We start from the raw sequence: 22684 nt of genomic DNA, 5'->3' as shown, positions 1-22684 counted from the left end.
AATTCTATGATTCTTTGAATTTAAGGCAATTCAGGGTTCTTCAAAGCAAGTTTGGTTCTGCTATCCTGGAAAACGCCATTTATTAACAGGAAATGGTGAGCATCATCTGTGATATACCACTTTGCTCAATTATCCGTTGATGCAATTAACATTCTTGCCAGACTTTGTAAATTATGTGGCCTTCATGTCCTCTGCATGATCCATATATCCTGAACTAAAGAAAAAGAGCAAAGCAGGCACACCTTTCAATGGGGAGGAAATAACAGGACATAACTGAGTTGTTGTGTGTGGCTCAAATCGCTGATGAAATTATTCTTAATCAGCTTGTGTTTGAGGGTGATCTTGAACACTGTTCGGTTTAAAGACTGAATTGTTTGGAAAAGAATTCCAGGCTTTCAAATGATTTCAAAATTACATATGGTCAAAGATTGGGAAATTGTTTATGGCATTGGGGAGGGCTTTGTGTGTGTGTGTGTGTGTGTACACAAACACAAACACACTGTATGACACTGTTCTCTCATGATGCCACAGCATGGATGACAGAATCATTTGTAACCAGTTGTCGTTTCTGGCTCAGACATTACTGGCAGAAACCTGCTGAGCAATGATGTAGCTTTCCGAGCTACCTAACTTGATGAAATCATGGATTTGGGGGGATGAAAGGTAGAGAGATGGAGAAAGATGGAAACAGGCTCCAAATAACTTTTCAAAAACAAAATTGCCCCTGTTTTGATTAAGTAAAAACATATAATTACTACACCATTTGACTCACTCTAGGTCCATGTAATTGCAAGAAGGAAATCCCATTAGTTGTTTTCCTAAAGCAGACAGATTGGGAGACTGGAGGTGGCCTGGGGAAACAACTGAGTTAACAAAACTTAGTTCTCCCAATGCCTTCATCTCCTTCCTGAGTGTTGAATCGCCTCACCAGTTTTTGAAGGATTGCTGATGACTTTGTAGGTTGCACTAGTGGGGACTCCCCACCCCCCACAAAGGCTCCTAGCCCTGGGATGGTGGGTCAATCTCCATTCTGATAGCAGTGGGGAAACAATGAACAGAGAGGGGTAGGCTTTATGTTAGGGAGGCAGAACCTCAGTTAAGTGTTTTTATTGATTTACTTGATTTAGATCCTGACTCAGCCATGAAACTCACCTTGGGTCAGGTCACTTATCCCTGAGCCTAACCTAGCTCACAGGGTTCTTGGGATAAATTGGGAGCATTCGCTGAGCTCCTTGGAAGATACGCAGAATAAGAAAACACAGTATATGCAAAAATAAATAAGGCATGTTTATGTTACATACAGAATTTCTTAAACAGTTACACCTCAGACTCTCCTCTCCTCTGAAAATATCAATCCACCTCATTTGTAGATAAAGAAGGAAAACAAAATTCCAATCCAACAATTTCAAACAATTTCAGTGGAACAAGAAAAAGAAAATATAAAGAGTGATGTTAAGACTCTGGAGTAGTAAACTGTCTCCATGAACAATTCTTTGTTATTTTCTTAAGGTCCATAACACAGATGGTATCTTTCAAATGTTACATTAATGCTAAAGCATGCGCATTAGAATCGTTTGAGGAAAAAGCACTAACAGCTTGAGGAAAAAGCACTAACAGTCTTATGTTTACCTACTTACAAGTTAGTCCCAGGTAAGTGTGCATATTATTGTAGCCTAAATGGATTCATAACGCTACCAGCTAATAGAACATGCTGAGCAATTGGCTTTGACATTCTTGTTGGCTGCTATTTTGATCAAATGAATGCTAACAATGGAATGGTTTACAATAGGGACAGGGAACCAGTGGCCCTCCAGATGTTGTTGGATTTCATCTCTCATCAGCCTAAGTCAGTGTGGCCAGTAGTCAAGGATTGGGGAGGGGGAATCATAATCCAACATAATCTACAGAGCCACAAGTTCCCCATCCCCAGTTAGTAGTCCTGGCTCATCATCTTGAAGAGTTGCATTCACACTGGACAAACTTGATTTTCTGCGATAGTCAGCTGGGCGAAAGAATGGCAGCTGCTTTGCTCATCTTCACTTCTCCGGCTGAAGACAGTAAGAGGCGGTGCCGCTGTGGACATCTCTCTGCCATTTTTGCTGTGTGTGAGCACTGCCATTTCTGAAATCGGGTTCACGTTGGAGTCGGCAATATCTTGGCCACTGCATCGAAACAGTTGGATGAGACACTTCCGGAACTAGGAATGAAATCACAAATAATTATTGTTGTGCTGAAATTATGTGAGGTGTCCTGGAAAGCCATTGCAGGGGGCTGGGCTAGATGGACCTTTGGGTCCCTTCCAATTCTACAGTTCTTTGTTTCTATGTTGCATGTTCAAAGTGAAGGGTACACATGCCTAAAATGAACCACTAAAACAGGCGTCAGCAAACTTTTTCAGCAGGGGGCCAGTCCACTGTCCCTCAGACCTTGTAGGGGGCTGGACTATATGGGGGGGGGGATGAACGAATTCCTATGCCCCACAAATAACCCAGAGATGCATTTTAAATAAAAGCACACATTCTACTCATGTAAAAACACCAGGCAGGCCCCACAAATAACCCAGAGATGCATTTTAAATAAAAGGACACATTCTACTCATGTAAAAGCACACTGATTCCTGGACCATCCGTGGGCCGGATTTAGAAGGCAATTAGGCCGGATCCAGCCCCCGGGCCTTAGTTTGCTTACCCATGCACTAAAACAACATAATTGGCCAAGCCCCATCATCTCCTAAATCAGAGGATTCTCCCAGAAGGGGGAATGGTGGCCAATATTGTGGACAGTCCTCATCCCATGCTTTCTAAAACCCTGCAACTGATTTTAATAGAGTTACTCTGAAGTAAATATATTCTGGAATGCAAGCCAGAATCAATAGCGCATATAACAAGCTGAATAAAAGATGTCATAAATCATGGGAGTGAAGCAATAATTTAACACGTAAGTGGACAGAAACAATTTGTTAAAACAGGAATGGAAAAAACAAACCAGAAATGTTCCCCATGGACTCAGAAACAATTTGGTTTAAATACCCAAAGAGGAGGTGTGCAGTACCTGACTGTTCATAAAGGCATAGATAACTGGATTATACACCGTGGCCGTTTTTGAAAAGAACGCTGGAATGGCAGAGAGGCGAGGGTCCAGTTTGATGGAAGGATAGGTGGTGACCAAGATTGAAAAGGCTGCGTAAGGAGACCAGCAGATTAAAAATGCAAGGATCATAATGACAACCATTTTGGTCACCTGTCTTTCAGGTTTCCTTGTAGAGCCCAGTCTGCCTTGAGTATCTGAAACCTTGAAAAGAGAGAGTGGGGGGAGATCTCATCAAAAGCATGAGCAAAGTAAGGGCTTTCTACCTAGATGACATCTGCAAGCAGGGATACCAGTAGGATTTTTTAGACCCAGTTTATTTGTTTTCAGGGAGGACATATGTAAGCAAACTCCAAGTTTAGAGCACGTGTTTGAAGCCCAAGAGTATTCTGCCTGTGCTCTCCTTGCTGCTGGAGAGTGTGGTAAACTCTGTGTTTTGAACCTAGAGAGGCACCTAGCCAATTCTTTTGTTATTCACCCCATACATGTGGGTCATAGAGAGTCATATATTTAATTCCCCTGCAGTTTTCAGGACTCTGAACATGTGTGACTCTCCTAATACGTCTACACTTGCAACTGTGTAGACGCTGTTGTTAAGATGATCAAGCTGAAACGAAGTTCACTGTTTGCAAAAGGGAGTGGCATGACATGAGATATTGCAGTACCACCACTCTTGGCACGATGGAAATGCCATCACCAGATCTGCACTACTCATAAACATCCTCCTGAACAGCACAATGTGGGTCAGCCACACAGGTGACGTCGTTCAGATTTCTGCTGCTCCGCTGAGCATCTAGACATATTCAACCTGCTCCTGGCCTAGGAATCTGCACTAATCAAATCACAGCCTAAGATGTGCACAATATACATGACTAATTAAGATCCCAAAGTGTGGAAATTTGATCCATACAAAATCTAATCCTTTGACACAAAAGCCCACCGGTGCCAAAGCACTCCTTCAGAGGGATTCGTATCTCTTGCAAATGTTCTCACCTACCTTTCTAAGTTTCCGCATCAGTTTTCCATAGGATATCAAAATCACCAATAAGGGCAGGATAAAACAGGTGGTGAAGAATGTAATGATGAAAGTACGGTTGTTATAGTCTCCAGAATACCTATAAAAACCACACGAGGTTTTTAGGTTCTGCCAGATTAGGGCTGATCAAACAAATGCCGCATCCCCAAGTTGCCTTACCAGTTGGGTTCACATGTAGTTCCAATCTTGCTGGTAGTGTAGCTGCTCCAGCCCATTGTAGGAGGGATGGTCCAGATGAAGGAGAAAACCCACACAAAGGCTACTCCCAGAGCTGCATGCTTCCCCCTGAGGCGCATGTTTCCCATGGGACGGCAAATCACAATGTAGCGCTCAAACGCAAGCAGAGCAAGGGACCAGAGGGCGACTATTCCTGCAACGAGAATGAGCTAAATTAGGGGGAAGAAGAAGTTGGTGTAACATATTGCAAGGATGGGGAACCTGTGGCTCTCCAACCCCCAGCATCCTTGACCACTGGCCATACTGGTGAGAGTTGGGAGTCCAACAACATTTAGAAAGCTACAGATTTCCCACTGGGTGGAGTGCTGGACTTTGACCAGGGAGATCTGAGCTCAAATCCCCAATCAAATGGACATGTGAAGCTGCCTTGTACCAAGTCAGACCAGGAAGCAGTTCTCTAGGGGCTTTCTCTCTCTAGAGAGACAAGGGACCATCTGCAGGTTGGTCCCTTAGGACAAATGAGGCACTGCTCCCACCACCTCAGTCTGCCATCAGCTACTCTCCACCTGCCTGCTTTCTTCTGTCCAGGGAGCGGCCAAATATTGTTTAGAATGACTTCTTCTGGGGCTATAAAAACAAAGGCAATGCATCTGATCTGAATTGGAGGCAGAGCGCTCACAGAAATGGGATGCTTAGAATTCTGCATTCATGGAACTTTCCAGGATTAGAAGCAATTTGGCACAGTTCAGCCCATTTAAAATGCCATTAATTCTAAAGGGGGGAGTTGTCTGTGTTTTATGATGCTGCTGAAATAAAGGAGACATGAAGGAACTTAAGTTCAGTTGCATGATGATGATATATGTGAGGGGAGAGGTTGTTGGATGTTACAGGGAAAGCAGAAATGGGCTGGGCTGCTTGCACTGGTCTGTAACATCCATTGGGAAACCTACACTGGGCACATGTACAAAATGAGTCATTGCAGTGATGTAGTTAGAGGGTCGGGCTAGGACCTGGGAGACCAGGGTTCAGCTCCCCACTTGGCCACGAAGCTCACTGTGTGACCTCAGGCCAGTCCCTGCCTCCCAGATGAACCTACCTCACAGGGCCATTGTAGGGATTAAATGAGGAGGAGAGGAGATCCATGGACGCCACCTCACACTCCTTGGGGGAGAAGTGGGATATAAATGCAATCAGCCAATAACTGTTAGATACAGAAACTCTGTGTGTTGTGCATTGATTAACCTTAGGTTGCGAGAAGCACTGCCAACCACATGTTGCTCATGCACCCAGTTAGCAGAACTTCCTTTCAGCATGTACAAGCTGCTCAGCATTTACAAGGAATCATTTTAGGAATGGTAGGAGAGGGGGTAGGTTGTGGTTTGGGAGGTACAGTAATATGCCACTGAAATGCTCCAGTGACAGTAGAGGATGGCAGATGTTCCTGCTGAGCAAAACAGAGAAGTGATTGAAGAATAACTTTACCCCAGTCCAGTATCTTCTCCCTATAAGTCACACATCCTGCAGGAATTATAGCCTACGGCATTGGCTAGCCCAGCCTGTCGCAAGCCAAACTTCTCTTAACCCCTTCTACCGGCTCTTAAAATGTGCATTACAGAATATAGATGCTATATTCACATTGGCTGTTTACCTCCTTGCTTTCTGTTAGGACCACTGCACTGTGGAAGACTTCACTCTTTGCCAGCAGTCAGTGTTGTTATTGCTAGAAGATTCAGGGGGGAACAGACCTCCCATTGCCATTCCCCTGAGGGTGCTTGAAAAAGGATGTGATGATTGTCCTAGGTAAGCATTATTGCTCTTGACCTGCAGATGGAAATAGCTCGTCGGACGACCCTTTGCAAAGGCAATTTGAAGCATAGGTCCATATGGAACAATCATCACCAAGACCCAGTGTGCTGTTGTAAAGTGGGTAGTATATTAGATTTGGGCTAGGGAAGCCTGGGTTCAAGGCCCCCACACAACTCTGAAATTCCCTCGGTGGCCTTAAGTTGCTAGTCTTCAACTTCATGGCATTACCATGAGAAGAAACTGGAAATACATATATCTATGTAAAATGGGACAGTCCCAAATTTAATCCCAATGGGAACATAGGCAGTACTGGACCAGTGGTCTGACTCACTTAACAGGCAGCTTGCTATGTTTGTAATCCAGCATAATTGCCCTGAAGTAGCCATGTGGATGGCACAAAGATAGAACCAATTAACTGCTAGATTTCACCTAGGAATGCTATTTGACAAGCTAGGTGCAAGTGTGTTCAGAAAATAAGAAGATTGTGAGGATTCATTGGCTAGCAGAAGGAGCCCTCTTTGGGTAACCTGAGATGCAGAGTAATTGACCAATTAACCAGATGAAGCACCACACTTAATCAACGAAGAGCACTTTAATTGGTTAATAGCCCTGAGTTACAATACCGTTATTTTTCAGGGAGACACGCTTCAACATTATCACTTCAAATTATAAAAGGTCCCCCAAGAAAGCATGTCTCATACCTCCCCCCTCACCCTGGAGTTTGGGTCCTGTAGCACACAGGATTTCTTCCAGTATATGTGCAAAGAGATAAATCCCTATTAGCAGTCACAAAGGCGCTTTTGCTAAATCTCATAAATGGATAGCTGCTAGCAAACCTTGCTGTGTTATCTTCAGAATGAAAAGCTCAGTAACAGCAAGCGCAAAAGAACTCAGCAATCGTCCCAAGGTACAGCATGTCTGTGAGCCGGTCCCTTTTGCCTGCAGGCTGTAACAGTGCAGACTTATGCATACTTCCTTGGGGAAATAAGACTCAGTGGGATTGACTTTGGAATAAGCATGCATAGGATTGCACTGTTATTTAAATGCATCTGCAAGTGTAACTTACATTGAGGGCTGGGAAGATCAGTAACCTTTTCACTTACCAAAGAACGTGACCGCAAATCCTTCCAGCACACATGCCCAGTGGCCCATGAAAAAATAACCCTTCAGATTAGTCAAAAAGCTGATTGTGCCCCCAATCAAGGAGACCAGGAAATCGGCCACGGAGAGGTTCACGATGACATAGTTTAGAGGTTGCCTCAACTGCTTGAATTTCAGAGTCACCAGGATGACGGTAAAATTCTCGAAGAGGGACAGGGAAGTCACCAAGAACATCAGAGCAGAGAGAAGGTGGAAGTTCCAGGGTTCGATGAAGTCCAGGGGTTGCAAGAACGGATCCAAAGGTGAGGAACTTGCTGGGGGATCTAGCAGCAAGGATCCATTTTCAGGTTCTCCCATCAGACCATCCATTTTTGTCTTTCAACATAGAAGAACAAAGCGTGCCAGGGAATATCAGCACAACTAATCAATCACAGTCATCTTCCTAAAATGAAATTTCTTCTTTATAGTAGAAGGTTTGGTTTCTTTAAAAACAAAGGAACAACACTCTTGCAGTCTTGCAAACTAAAGTTCTGAATGGAAAGGAGTTTGGTGCTTGTGGTGGGATCATGCCCAAGCAAAGGAGTCTCTGGCAAGCCATCTGGTCTCCTCCTTTTTTTCTCTTTGCAGCTGCCACCGTCTCCCTGCCAGCAAGATTAAAGGAGCAAAGGGCTTCCTTCTTGTGATTCTTCAGTGAGGCAGCCAACAGCAGTGCAGGGATGGCCCTGGCTGCAGCTGCTCTAGCAGGGGAGAGATGAGGAGGCTCAGGCAGGCATGCCTTGCCTGCTCTCGAGAATTAGAGAGAAGGAGCCTTCTCTTCATTAGCCAGGAAGGGGGAAAAAACGCCTTCCTCGTGTTCTCTCACAGCTGTAATTGGAACAGAGTGGAGGTTTCTTTCTGCCAGATCTGCTGGAAAAGAGGATGACCAGACAGCATCACAAAGGCAATTGGATTGATACCTGGGCAGGTAGATAATGAGGCACAACGAACCTCTTTGGCACCATTAATGCAGCGACACTGAATGCCTACAACTAAATTGTGGCAATTACTGGCAAAATTTGATTTTTAAAGTATATCATTGCATAGAGGTGGCAGTGACATTACTTTTTGTGATGTCTGTTGCCTTTTCTTCCAGTAGTGCATTCAAACAATATCTTTTAATAAAATGATTTCTGATTTCTAGAGGGAACAAATATGCTCCTCACACCTTTCCATGATCATAACACCCTCACCCCTTTTTTATAGACTCATGGCATCAAAGCATTGTAAGGTTGGAAGGGAACTGAGGGTCACCTGGTCCACCCCCTGCATTGCTCGAATCTCAGTAGGGTGAAGGCTCCTGCCTGATATCAACAGCCATATGATTGCTGCATTGTATGTAGTGTCTGCAAGCTTCTCTGGTTAGCAAATTGGCTCCAAAAGGCTGGTGATCCCTATAGTCAAAACTGATGGGAACTGAAAGCTCAGAGCACTGTCCTACACAGAGGTGTAACCAGACTCCTTTTAGAGATGAGTAACTGCTGCATTTGAAATGATTGGATTGCAAGCAATGTAGATGGTAAAGTTGCCTGCTTGTAGTGGAGCTTGACTGGAGACAGCACAGCCCAGAAGAGGCAGAGAGAGGCAGCACTGAGGACCACCCACCATCTAAATTTTGCACCAGAGGCCTTTTGTATCCCAATCCATCTTCAGCTGGGGCCTTCTCTGTCTAGACTTTAAACTAGCCTCCCTGAAGCCATATGCCAGGCCCCCTCTTGGCCACTTTTAATTAGTCAGTGGATAGATCAATTTTATTCAAGTGCAGTTGTCCTAGCACTTTAAAACAACCTCACTGAACACAGTTTCTGAAAGCTAGGTACAATATTGCTCTTTGGACAGATAGCAGAAGAATCTACCTCTGAAACAACATGCCTCTTTCCCCAGCCATTTCAAACAATATGGTCACAATTTATAGATCCCAGCAAATTCCAGAATAGTTCAGATCCTGTATGTTCATTTTGGCCCAAACAGTTTATATCTTGTTGCCTGGTTGCGATCCTGGTGTAGTTTTCATGCCATAAAGAGAACACTTTTCAGTGTTTGGTCTGCAGGTTCTTTGAAAGGTTAACCTTTTCTGCAATCAACAGTGTTTCTCTGCAAATATTTTGTAAATTTAGGGCAGTTCCAACACAAACATTTAAAGCACGTGGTATCCCCCAAACAACCCTGGGAACTGTAACATGTTAAGGTCTTAATCTCAGAGCCATGGGTACATTGGGGAAAATATTCCTGCATTGCAGGGGGTTGGACTAGATGACCCTCATGGTCCCTTCCAGTTCTACAATTGCATGATTCTATGTTCAGAATTATAGCTCTGTGAGGGGGAAATTACACTTCCGGGGTTCTGCTGGGGAAGTCATGTGCTTTAAATGTGCATTAGATGTGCCTTTAAATGTATGGTGTGGGGATCTGTCTGTAGTCAACAAATCCATTGAGCCTGAGCTTAAGGCTAAAGGGCAGCAGACTTAACACAGCTGCAGAACAAAAAGCAACTGGAGAGAACTGTGCTAAATGATATCCAGTGTCAGAATTGTATGTGGCAGTTTGAAAACATGAACTGAATTTACTAGTCCCTGGAGAGAGGTGCTAGAGGAAACAGGATATTAAATCAGCAAGATATGAGTTGCTGTTATTCTTGGATTTACTCCATGGAGCTAAAATTGAATAGATGAGAGTCTATTGGTCTCACAAGGTGATGGCCTCTAATGAGATGGGGTGCAAATTCATTCACAGAAGTGGCTATGAAGTGTGGCCACAGATCCTGAAAAACCTCATGTGCCAATCAGTGTTACATTATGAAAGCCTTCACTATGCAGAGAACCTAAGACTCTAGGACTTGGGTGGAGGTGAAACCTGAGGAAAGCATTTGCTCACATTGTCAGTGAGTTTCCTCATTGGTTTTTGTTGTTGTTCAAACAATGCAGGAGGGTTGGGTGAGTAGACCTTTGACAGCAATGCCACTGCAGCTCTGCTACCCTTCATTTTATGATTTCTTCAGCCAACAGGTGATAGTCAGTTTTGTGGTTCAGCTCAGCCTGTCCCCACCCCAACAGACAAATGAGCTCCCATGTTACAGCTGTAGGAGTGTAGCAATATCAAAGCAAGAGAACATTGACAACTGCAAGCCTTGCCAAAACAGAACCAGCATGGTTCTGCAAAGGTAAGTCCTATCAGAGTTATCAGAGAAGTAGAGGTGATCCAGCTTGACACAGTTTTCTTTGACTTTCAAAAAGCTTCCAACAAAGTATCTCACCCAAAGACTCTTGAATAAGCTTAACAGTCATAGAATAGGCATCTAGTTGGCCATATGAGAATATACGCCTACATCCTAGGCACCCCCTCCTGAGTTGCTTTAGGTTGCCTTTTAAACTTCTGACAATGGTCCTGATATAGCTTTGCTCTAATTCATGGTGATAAATTAAAATAGCAGCCTTAGTGGTGGCTTTTAAATGTTCCACAATGCCCTGGTGTGATGTTATGTCATGGCATTGTGGGAAGTTAAAATGGTGGCTCCTGGAGTCAGCCACCTGCCACTGCCAGGAAAGCCCAAGGGGGCCTACCTGGGCCTCTTCTGAGTGAAGAAAAAGGATGTGTGAATCAGTTTCTGCCAACTGGTTGCTAAATGTGTTAACTGATCCCACTAAAAAGCACTGAAGGGAAGAAGCCATTCAGTCTGTGGTGACAGATCTGCAGCAGCCCATTCACAGTCCTGATGTGATAAAGATGAATGTGTGAAACAATCTTCTATTATTATTATTATTATTATTATTATTATTATTATTATAATATTTACCACCTGCCCTTTACCATAAGGTCCCAGGGTGTGCCACAAAATTTAAATACAACATTAAAAATAGTTTAAAACTTGGGAGACTCCTTTTTATATTGGACTACCTCTAAACTATCAACAAAAGTGCTTTCGCAGTTTCATAAGCTGCCATTATGAGATGGGAAAGGATGATAGGAGTGTGAGAAATGGTGTTTCATTACATAGGGGAAAGAAATGAAAAATGAAAGAGCAGTAAAGTTAGAAATCAGGTCAGGAAATTAGATCAAAAAGAGGAAAACAGCTAATCTTTGTTACAGTGCCTCTCATGTGGAAATCCAGCTTTCATCAATTTTCTGCCTAATCTGGAGAGAGAAATTTACATAAGGACTATGTCTGTCTGTCTGTCTGTCTGTCTGTCTGTTATATTACGAGAGAAGGAGGGAAGCGTCCAGTTTTCCAACTTTTTCACATTTGAAACCTAGTTTAAGATCTGTTTGCCAGGATTCTGACTAGCCAGTGTTTGATATTTCTTTGGGAGGAGTTAAGCTGGGAGATGGCATTTTGATATCTGCAGATCTGTCTTGGGTGTTTTGAATGGGACCAAACTCATTCCTGGAAAGGGGATGGAGCAGGGCTGTGCGTGTGTGTCTTTGTGTACTCTCGGGGGGGGGGGATCTAGTTTGAAGCAGTGAGGATGATGGTGTGTTGGGAGCACAAATAGGCTGCATTCCAGTTGTGCAAGTTATTGGGCAAATGTGAAGCTTTGAAATGATACAGCAATGCTATTGGCATATGCCAAGGTCTCATGATAACCTACTTTGTTCAACTTAATTATGAATCTAAACTGCTTGGTTCTGGCCATATTGGCTGGCAACTGACCTCAGGTCCCAGCAAAACCCTTAAAAGTGGGCAAAGTTGATTGGTTTCCCACACACACACAGGCACACCTGGGCCTAATAACCAATCTCCTTTTGCTGTCACATTCTCATACAATTTTCTTTTTGCCATCTTTTCTCTGTTCCCTAGGTGCAGCTTCTGAATAGGATCCACTTATTATCAGATAGAAGAAGAAGATCTGCCTTTAGGAGGAAGAAACACATCCCTGATGCAGCCTGAAAAGGCTACACTACATGCAAGAGGCAGAGGCTACAAGAGAGAAGAAGCCAGCAAAATGTCAATGAATTTGCAGACAAGGCATCTAATTTATTGATGGAAAAATTGGGAGGGAATATGTTCTAAAGGCTAGACAAGACTAAGGCGTCTATTTTACAGTTACTTTTTGCTGAGAAGCGCGCTGTACATTTTATAGCTATATAAAAGGCAGGAATTCAAGAGCAGAACTTTTTTTTAGCATGGCTAGGAATATCCATGGATGTCTGCCTGTCCTGCAGCCATTAAAGGTACAGCCTATGTCAGGAAAAAATAGAACAGCTGTATGTTGATTTAATAGCAGTCAGAACTTCAGCCAGAGTTGAACATGGCAAGAATGAGCCTTGGCTTGTGTCTGTCCCTTGTCTACTCCTACTCCAATACGACCACATGAGAAGATCATTTCAGTTATTCCTTATATCCTGTTTCTCCCACCAGAGGGAAGCCCAAAGTAGTAAACAGCAAACAACTTGCTTAACACAAAATATCATGTTGGAGGAAGTAGATGGAACTTGAATGGGCCTCTCACTGGGACAGCCTAGAAGATGTTCCTCTGCTGGCTGGTGAATGTTCATGGCAGCTGAGGGGGAGCACCAGAAGTGATGGAAATAAGCAGTCCTACCCCTGGCTTCCAGCTTGTTGCTTCATTTGAACACAACAAACTGATGTCAGCTTTAGCTATGGTTTCTTTCAAATAAGCTGAACATTAAACTAAGACAAACTGCAGTTACTTTTACATATGGCTTCTCCAAACAAGCCAACTTCAAACTGTGGCTTATGATGTTGGCTTATTCAGATAAACCATGAGTAGGCAAACTAAGGCCTGGGGGCCGGATCAGGCCCAATCGCCTTCTAAATCCAGCCCACGGATGGTCCAGGAATCTGTGTTTTTACACAAGTAGAATGTGTGCTTTTATTTAAAATGCACCTCTGGGTTATTTGTGGGGCATAGGAATTCGTTCATATTTTTTTTTCCAAAATATAGTCCGGCCCCCCACAAGGTCTGAAGGATAGTGGACCGGCCCCCTGCTGAAAAAGTTTGCTGACCCCTAAGATAAGCCATAGTTAGAACTAACTACCATGCCTGTACCATAAGTACAAACTGCATTTAGTTATATGCAGAAGAAAATGCTTCCAATCTTCTTCTTACATCCACACTGGAGAGGGGAGAGACCAGGCTTGTGCCCAGAACACTGAGCTATGGTTTAGTTAGTGCATGGGTCATGATCTGTTTTCAGGTTGTTCATATGTCTTCTTACTACAGTGGTACCTTGGGTTAAGTACTTAATTCGTTCTGGAGGTCCGTTCTTAACCTGAAACTCTCCTTAACCTGAAGCACCACTTTAGCTAATGGGGGCCTCCTGCTGCCGCTGCGCCGCCAGAGCACAATTTCTGTTCTCATCCTGAAGCAAAGTTCTTAACCCGAGGTAATATTTCTGGGTTAGCAGAGTCTGTAACCTGAAGCGTATGTAACCCGAGGTACTACTGTGATGGCTCACTCTATGATTTTCAGTGGATTTCTCTATCACTTTCCTAACCACAAAGGCCCATTGTTTATTTGTTTATTTAAAAATGGATATTTTTTTTTGCTCTAGGTCAACAGAGCACTTTCATCCACTATTACTCCGATACACCTAAATTTCCTGATATGCACTTGAATCCCTCCCACAAAATACTGATAGTATGGAGCCACCAGAATAGAAAATTAATGTGGAGTGAGGGGAAAAGCCCAACTGTAGAAATGACATCGCATTCAGCCCCCACCCCACCCCAAAAACCAACTACTGTGACTTTAATTCTAACAGCAACAACAAATTAGTTAGCAATCACCCCTGCTCTGCAAAGCAATTTGGTTGCACACTGATGTTTTCAGCGAGCAAAGCAATACAACTGCATTTTGTGATGTAGCAACTAGGCTGTCTTATGCCACTAGGTGTAATTGAATTACTTCTGGAAGATGACAAATTTACAGTGTATCAAATACTTTTGGCTCTGTGTCATAAAGCTAACCTTGTCCCCATTTGTTAATTGCCTCCTCATTTTCTGATGGGCATTCTGATAAATGCAGGCCTCTGGCTCTCAGAAGTTGTTTTCATGTATTTGGGAGCCTTCACTGATATCTCGCTTTGATGGCTCATTTGGTCTGCCAGGCTTGTGCATTCCTCAGTTTGTCTGCCGGAGAAATAACTTGTTTATTTTGTCCTTTAAAAAGTTCTTTTTTTCCTTATCTAAACCCACACACACAGTTAATACCACTTTATCAGACACAAGACTTTGTAAACCAAGAACAGCTTTAACTTTTAATATGTTTCTTTTTTTAAAAAAATGCAAACCTAGTTATTTATGCTGAGTTCATTTCATTTATAATCAACTTTGCAATGTATGTTTTTTCTGTGCAGAGTTTGTGGAGTTCAAGCCATGCTAAACCAAGCATTGTTAGGTGGTTTTGTATCTGTGCAAAGTTGCCTGATGCACACCTGGGGAGAGCCTTGGGCATGTTAACAGCTGGACAATGTGCTGCCATGGGAACCAAATAGGTAGCCAACTGCTTCTCAAGATAAAATCAGGCTGGGCAACAGTGGGCTTCATGCAGTCCTGGAGGCCTTCACGGCATGGCCTGTGCTGTTGTCCATGTTGCCATCTGCTGCTGAACTTGCACAACCTTCTTTGCTTGAGTGCCCCAACTCCCTGCCCAAGCATGGAGAAAGGAACACTTTGCAAGCCCTTTCCTGCCCTGTGTAAGATTGCAGCTTAATCCCAGGCAAGAAAGGGTTACTAAGGGCTGCACCCCTGCTTGCTTTGCTTGCCAGTTATGCCTAAGCCCCCCCCCCAATAGACCCTTAGACCTTGCCAAACCTACCTACTCTTCCCTTAGACCTCCTTCTACTCCTTCCTCCAGCTCCTACTACCTGACTCACACCAACAATGCCATTTCAGCCTCAGCAGTGGAGAGTGATGAGGGCAGACAACAGCAGAATAAGACACCTGGTGGGCAGCTGGCCTGTCCTGACATTTCCTCTATGGGTCACCTCTAGGCCACTCACCCGCCTGCCTGCCTCCATCTCTGTCTCCCTCCACCACTTCCTTCTCCTCATCCTCCAACAATGCTGCAATGGCCCAGCAGCTTTTAGAAGTCTATTGTCATGTTGTAACTCATAGCTCTACCTGTTGGCAGCCAAGCAAACTGCAGTGTGATGACAACCTTGCCCTTTTATTATATGTAAAGATAATCATACATTCTAAAAAAAAAAAATACAATCTTTTCTTGATTGTGGTATGATGTCCATCTATAACAAGTCTTTTAAAAAGTCATGTGCTTAGTAACATCTCCAAATCCTAATTATAGGATTATAGTTGCCAAGTTAATCATGTGAAAAGGATGCTTTCCACTTCCCTGATCTGATCAGATTATCATTTTTGAAGAAGACCCAGCAAGGTCAGCCTGGCCCTTTTGCTGACATCCTTTTGGCACCAGGTAAAAACTCACTTTTTTCACTCCATGCCTTTGATAGACTGAGCTGAGTTTGTTTTATTATTAGTGTGCTGCGGAAGCTCCCTAACATTGTTTTTTATACGTTGTATGAATATTAATGTTTTATGTGATTCCCCCATGGTATAATGTATTATGTATATGTTTTTAAATGTTAGTCACCTCACCATCATCATATCCACACTGCAGTAACTCCTATTGATCTGTGCTTTTCTACAAATGTCCATGGCCATAACCTTGGACCTAAGAATCTAGGGCTGGATTCAACTAGACAGTTGCACCAGCAGGAACCAGGGCAATGAGTACTGCTAGTGCAATGAGGTTTTCCCCCATCCGTCCCCATATGCCCCCTGGGCCCCCCCCCCAAATGGTCCTGGGGGCTGAGGAAACCCCCAGCACACAGGAGATGGGATGTTGTTTTATCTGGCAAGCTGAAATGCCTTGCTCTGGTGGAACAATCACAAAAGCACAATTTTGAACACTTCCCCTAGGTATATAATAAAGCATCCGCTTCCTACTGTTTGGCAGTGTAATGCAGAAGAAGTCTTTACAGCATCAGAAGCTTTTCCTGCTCTCTCCACAGATGTATAGCGATCATTTCTCGCTTGAAGGTTCATCAGGCAAGAACATGCATTGCTCAACATTATTACAGACTCTGCTCTGTCTCCTAATAGGACAGATATTGAGGGCACTGTGATCATTTAAATGATCTATACTCTGGCTATATTTGCACTTCCTTCTGTTATGAAACAGGGTTGCCTTTTACAGATGTGTGTTTCTGATTGCCATGTGATTATTCTAGGGGACATTGCAAAATTTGGAGACTTGTGACTTTCGAAGGACGGTTGCTTTTCAGTTTGTGTATTGTTTTGGAAACTTCAAATCGCCTTTAAATGCAAACTGAATCAAATTTCTTTCCCATCCCTAGTTTTTAGCATCCCTTCTGAAAGCAATCTGACTCACCTTGCTCAGGTCATTTTAGGAGCAAAGGTGCTACATGCTATAGCAGGAATGAGTGGAAATTGGTCTTTCCATTGCACTGAATGCTGCTCTTGAGAAGTGAGTTGTTATAGTGGAAACGTTATTGTACCATGGAGCCCTCTTGTGGAGCAATTAAGTTCTGTCCTGAGCAAATCCTGCAGTTCATGTTCACCTAAGCCAGGGATGGTGCTATCTGCATCCCTCCAAAGGTTGCTGAGCTACATTATTTTTGACCATATTAGATGGAGCTAATTGGAGTTGCAGTCCAACAACATCTGAAGGGCCACAGATTCCCCACCACGATATAGGGTATCCGCTCTTTTCATGAACCAATTTTTCAACTACGTACATTTTTTTTTCAAGTTTGGGAGGACCAGAGTTAAAAAGGAGGGAAAAACTAGACTAAACTGAAAAGCACTTCTCATTTGGCTACATTGTCCTCTCAAAGCAAGTTCAAAATTGTCACCAAAGTCATACAGTTTACAGTTGCTATCCACAGAAATATTGAACAAACGTCAGTGCTCCAGGTCAGCTGAAAAATCACTGGGTCCAGAGTGCATCCTGCATTATGTGTGGAGCCAGTTGTGTGTCAAGATGGACCAGCTGTGGTCATGACAACCATTGCATTGCCTGTATTAATAAGGCAGCCTTGGCAAGACTATTGTGTTTTTTTAAACTGATATTTATTAAGAATTTTAAAATTACAGAAAAGACAAAGAGAAAAAGAAGGGAAAAAAACAAAAGAAAAACAAGCCACAAGCCACAATCAAACAATACAAATTAATAAAAATCAAAATCAAAAAAATAACAACCAAACACGTAACACAACACAATCAAAAAGCAAAAATAAACCACAAAAATTTAAAAACAAATCCAATATTCCCAAATCCTTAACTGTCATTACCTTATTTCATCGACCTGCTCACTCCTCCCTTTTTTGTATTCTAGTTCTTAATTATCACAGCAAATCCTTTCCCTTTTTCATAATATTCTGTCATTAAATTACCTTAATCTATTTTAACCTTATCTTACTATAAAAGACCCTAAAACTTAAAACTTAGATCTTATTTATACCAATTTCTCATAACCATAACATATTCTTACATAATTCTTTTAACATTTCTGCTAAAGCCAAATAATTTTGTTCCAACATTTTTCTAACATTCATCAATTTTATAAAACAATCCTAATAAATTTTTTTTAAAAAAAAACTTTCTTCCAATCTTCATCCAACGTCTCTTCCTCCTGGTCCCGGGTTTTGTCAGTCCTTTCTATCCCATCAATCTTGCTCATTAACCTGGTAATCTTATGTCCGAGGCCCTTAAGTCTCTTCCATGTCCCTTCCGCAGCTCTTCTTCATATTTATACCTGTACTTTGTCTCCTGCTCCTTATACTCGTGGAAACTCCAGCTTGACAGTATTTTTGTCCCTTCTCGACAAATCAGCCCCTTTTCCATATTCCACACTAAACTCCATGTGGTATTTAAAAACATGTTTCAAAGTCCCTCCAGAATTAAGAACCACCACAACCCCAAACATCTCACGGCCCATTGCCAGACTTGAAGAGTCAAAACATCCCTGCATAGGGGGGTCTATCCAACCCCCCATTTCCAAACCAAACAAAACTGTATCTCTCCAAATCTGGCTTTTTCCTAGTTCATTTGTCAAATCCAACAACTCATGTTCCTGCTGGGCCACAGCTCCCTCCATCTCTGCCACCCGAGGTCCAGCAAGATCCTCTTCCCTCATCTGATCTGTCAGAGCACACTCCTGAGTTGATTCCTGGGTGGATTCTATATAATTACCCACAACCTGTCCAAAATTTCTGATCGCAACAGTCATCAAGTCCGTCTTCTCATGTAACTGTTCCAATAGGGCACTTGTTTTGCAGAAAGCACGCACCAGAGCTTCTGAATACATTGTTATGAAGGTCAGAAGTCTGTTCCCACGATCTTAATCTGTTGCAGCTGCAGAGCTCCCCAGTTCAGATTTAGTAACAGTTTCACAGGCTCCCTCTAGGGGAAGAACTTCTATTTGTATCCATCTCTTTTCTTTTTTTTCCTTTTCTTTTAAAGGCAGATCTAACAACAAAGTTTCCTTTTTCAGATATTTTGTCAATATTTGTTCCTTTAAAATGCGAAGGAGAGCAATGGAATCACTATGTTTCTCTTCTTTTAACTGTCTGTCAAAAACGTTTGTCTATAGTCAATGAGCTTCCCAAAAACATCAGTCTTGACACCCCGCTCCCAGGTTCAAGACAGTGGAAAATTACTTTTCTTTACACTCTCTTCTGCAGGTTTAAACAGTCCGGAAAAAATCCCCCCTCTTCTCCTGCTTCCGAGAGGGGTTCAACAATTTTAGATGATGAAAGTTAATCCTTTATAAACGATTTTCTGAACTCTAGTTTGCCATGTCTTTGCTTTAATCTATCTACAAGAAACGGAAGGCTGACTTCCTGTTTAGACCTTCCCGTTTCAGTGCCAAATTGAAAAGAATTTCTTAGTCCAATTTTCCTTTCTACTCACAGGTCGTTGTTTAAAGTCCAATTGTCCGAAATTAAGCTACTCACGGGTAGTTGTTTTAATAGCCAAATTGTCCCAGGAAAAAGGCAGCGCTCTCCGGCAACGGCTGTGCGGCTTCACTCCACGGAAGAAGCAGTTGACTCTCAGCACCGCGCCACTTGCCCCTCTTCACTCCGGAGCCCGTAACTGAGTTCCTTTACGAGTTGGGGGGGCGCGAAAGGTGCCTGCCGAGTCCCATGGTCACAGGCTTCATCCGCCTGTGATTTTTCAAAGGGTCCCTGCTTCGCCGTAGCGGGAAAGACCCGTTTCCCGTGGAGCCAGTCCCTCCGGATCAGAGGGAATCCGCCATTACCGATGGCGCCACCCCGGAAGTCCAGCCTTGGCAAGACTATTGAGACCCCCCCAGATAAGGGTTTCCCAAACTTGGGTCTCCAGCTGTTTTTGGACCACAACTCCCATCATCCCTAGCTAGCAGGACCAGTGGTCAGGGATGATGGGAATTGTAGCCAGTAAGCAGCTGGACACCCAAGTTTGGGGAACCCTGCCCTAGATCCTCCAGCTCCCATTAGCATCAACGATCAGAGATTGTGTACATCGTAATCCACAACATCTGGAGAACCCTTCCACCTTCTTTTCAGGAGGAGGCTCATTAATTAGATTTTCACCTTGCCTGCACATTCAGGAAGTCAGACAAAGCACCTCTCTGCAGCTCAGTGAGTGAGAATCAATAGATCCTATAAGCCAGCTCTCTATTTATTGGCAATTTGTTCCCGAAACCCCCACTATAGTTTATCAGTAAGAAAGGAACCTATTTAGAGCACTAATGACTTGCAGCAAAGCACATCCGTCTAATTAGAATGAGGACAAACTATGTCTTCATTTGGCTTACAAAAAGAACACTGACATATATCTTAAATTGTGGGTGGTCGGGGGGAGGGAGCATGGCATGTAGCCTTCTCTCATTAGAAGAGGGAGAGCGATTTGGAACGCAAACAGATTTGTCCCAATTTGACCTATGGGAGTTTTTGATCTACCAAGCTTAGCAAGCCATGCTCTTTTGCCACCACCTCTGCAATTTCCAGTCCCAGGCAGGCAGCAAGGAGGCAAGGGGAAAGTTATATTTCTTAGGGGAATAAGCTACCATATGTCGCTGATGGGATGTGAGATCAGGGCATTGGACCACAAATTGTGCAGCTTTGCCTCAACGAGGAAAAAAAACAATAATGGGGCCGTACATCGCAGATGCCTGGGGCCTTCAAAGAAGCCAAGTCTGTCACCTTTGGCATGTGAACATTCTGTTGCACTTGGGAAGGAAGAACGGCTGTAAGCGGTGGCAAATAGAAGCACCCTCTGCTAGACAGAGAAGCTGTCATAGCCATCTGACTCTGTAGGAGCATTCAAGGCAGGCACAAGCTTAGAGAGACTAAAGGTGGTCTGATGGAGAAGGGCAAAGAGCAAACTTCCAGCCATTCAGGAACTAGAATGGCCCTGTGATTAGGCGACTGGACTAAGGACAGCACACATGTTATATTTGCCAGAAGGTCTCCCACACAAGCTTAAATATTTTAGGTCCTAAACATTTGGGAATACAGTGGTACCTCGGGTTAAGTACTTAATTCGTTCTGGAGGTCTGTTCTTAACCTGAAACTGTTCTTAACCTGAAGCACCACTTTAGCTAATGGGGCTTCCTGCTGCTGCCGCGCCGCCGGAGCACGATTTCTGTTCTCATCCTGAAGCAAAGTTCTTAACCTGAAGCACTATTTCTGGGTTAGTGGAGTGTGTAACCTGAAGCGTATGTAACCTGAAGCGTATGTAACCTGAGGTACCTCTGTATCAGCTAAAATAGAAAAAAAGCACCCTAGATGTACATCTATAGGGTCCATAGCAGGAATTCCCAAAATGTGGTCCATAGACCACCAGTGGTTTGCAAGCTTCATTCAGGGAGTGTGCCTTCTTTTCTGTCTTTTATCTGATACAAGTTAATGGGAGGCTAGACTCAAGAAGTTGGCCAGAGCCAATGACAGCAGGGACAGCTTATTCTAGCTTTGTCCCAGCCCTCTCTGCTGAATTCTACAAGGGCCACACTGAGACTAAGGAGGAGAAAACTGACAGGCAGTGCCACCCCCAGGATTGGTTGTAAGTAACAAGGCAAAGGAATGGCTGAGGGCAGGTTGAGACTGGTGGGGCAGTGCCCCACCCACCCTCATGGAGCAGCCTCCACTGAAAGGAACCGCTTTGGCAGGGCCGACCCACCCATGAGGCAAGGTGAAGAGACTGCCTCAGGTGGCAGGACCCCCAGGGGCAGCAGATCCCAGTGTAGATCTCTATTTCCCCCTCTTGTTCCTTCACTTGTCCCTTCTTCCTTGGCAGGGAGGGGGGCATCATTCTGTGCTTTGTCTGAGGCACAAAACTGCCGGGTCAGTCCTGTTCTTTGGATCCCTAACATTAGTAGAAATATACTGAGTAATTCTGCAGAATAACATTAGGAGCAAGCGCCTTTTGTTAGACTGGGAGTCTGTGTTATGTGACTAGCATAGCTGTCAACTTTTCCCTTTTCTTGCAAGGAATCCTATTCAGAATAAGGGAATTTCCCTTAAAAAAAGGAAAACGTTGACAGCTATGGTGACAAGCACAGCAGAAACTTTGGCATTAAGGGGAAACGTTCTTAGTGTTCAGTTTTCAAGATGCCACTGCAGTGCATGAAGATATCCAGCAGGTGGCATTACTTGCACTCTAATATTGATTCCTATTGATTCTTTGCTGGTCAATGGAGAGAGACCACAGCACTGCTGGTTTTCAACTGTTGGGAGGGGAAAACATATAATGTTGCAAACATAAGCAGCCTGGAGCATTTTCAGTAAAAGAGTAACAGTGCAATTCTATACATGTCTACTTCTAAGTCTCATTGAGTACAAGGCAAGTAAATGTTGGACTGTAACCTAAATATCTACGATTGTGGACTTCATATTTCCATCATATTTATTTGATCTTTGCATCCTGTTTACTTTATATAAAATAAATAATGACAACCTCTTAAATATAAAACACTATTTTTCAGCCTACCAGCTACTTCTAGTGATATGTACAGGGCAAGATCTGGCAAATGTATTTCCAGGAGTCCATAAACACAGAACTAAAAAAATTAAATATGTCTGAATGACCACAATGCACAACTTAGAATCAATGTCTGAATTGTACAAAATCAGACAATGAAAGGACTGTTGGTACTAAATTCAATATACAGAGATGAATCTGATTAAGTTTACAATAATATAGATTATAGACTTCAGGATAGCAGAGCTGTATAGGAAAACAGAAACAAACAAAACGACAGAGCTGTAGACATCTTCAGAAGTGCTGAAGATAGCCAGTCACTTTCCAAATATCATATTCACAAGCCTAGAATTAAAAAGGAAGGACTTCAACATAGTATGTATACACAATCTATCTTCAGTGTGATCTTCAGGTGGAAGAACGTTCGCCTACAGTCATACAATTGCAGTAACTAGATAGTCCTAATCCCTTAGAAA

At 43.2% G+C, this 22684-nt stretch overlaps 1 protein-coding gene and 1 long non-coding RNA gene across 5 annotated transcripts in view; one reads left to right on the top strand and one right to left on the bottom strand.

The window, feature by feature from the left end:
- Window positions 1-22684, top strand: part of LOC308477991 — a 41057-nt gene that overhangs the window by 17010 nt on the left and 1363 nt on the right. Inside the window, exons 1-4 of one of the 3 annotated variants that reach the window (XR_013986787.1) lie at window positions 1539-1650; window positions 7385-7509; window positions 10242-10403; window positions 12039-14482. This is a non-coding gene — a long non-coding RNA (uncharacterized lncRNA). Of the gene's footprint in view, window positions 1-1538; window positions 1651-7384; window positions 7510-10241; window positions 10404-12038; window positions 14483-16579; window positions 16711-22684 lie in introns of those variants that run through there. The other 2 variants (XR_013986786.1, XR_013986785.1) reach the window with 2 other exon arrangements.
- On the bottom strand, window positions 1267-7983 carry LOC308477981 (vertebrate ancient opsin-like). Of its 2 annotated transcripts, none has more exons than XM_081007214.1 (5): window positions 7210-7983; window positions 4283-4493; window positions 4085-4202; window positions 3052-3291; window positions 1267-2197 (listed from the first exon to the last, which is right to left on the bottom strand). In XM_081007214.1, the coding sequence occupies exons 1-5, from the start codon at window positions 7574-7576 to the stop codon at window positions 1967-1969; spliced, it is 1167 nt and encodes a 388-aa protein (XP_080863340.1). In that variant the 5' UTR covers window positions 7577-7983; the 3' UTR covers window positions 1267-1966. The 2 variants fall into 2 exon arrangements, with proteins under 2 accessions (XP_080863340.1, XP_080863341.1); XM_081007215.1 differs by having other exon boundaries at window positions 3241-3291.

The sequence above is a fragment of the Podarcis pityusensis genome, assembly GCF_964106645.2.
Source record: "Podarcis pityusensis genome assembly, chromosome: 5".
In the NCBI taxonomy this organism is placed as follows: Eukaryota; Metazoa; Chordata; class Lepidosauria; order Squamata; family Lacertidae; genus Podarcis; species Podarcis pityusensis.
This window is presented reverse-complemented; position numbering and strand designations above follow the sequence as displayed.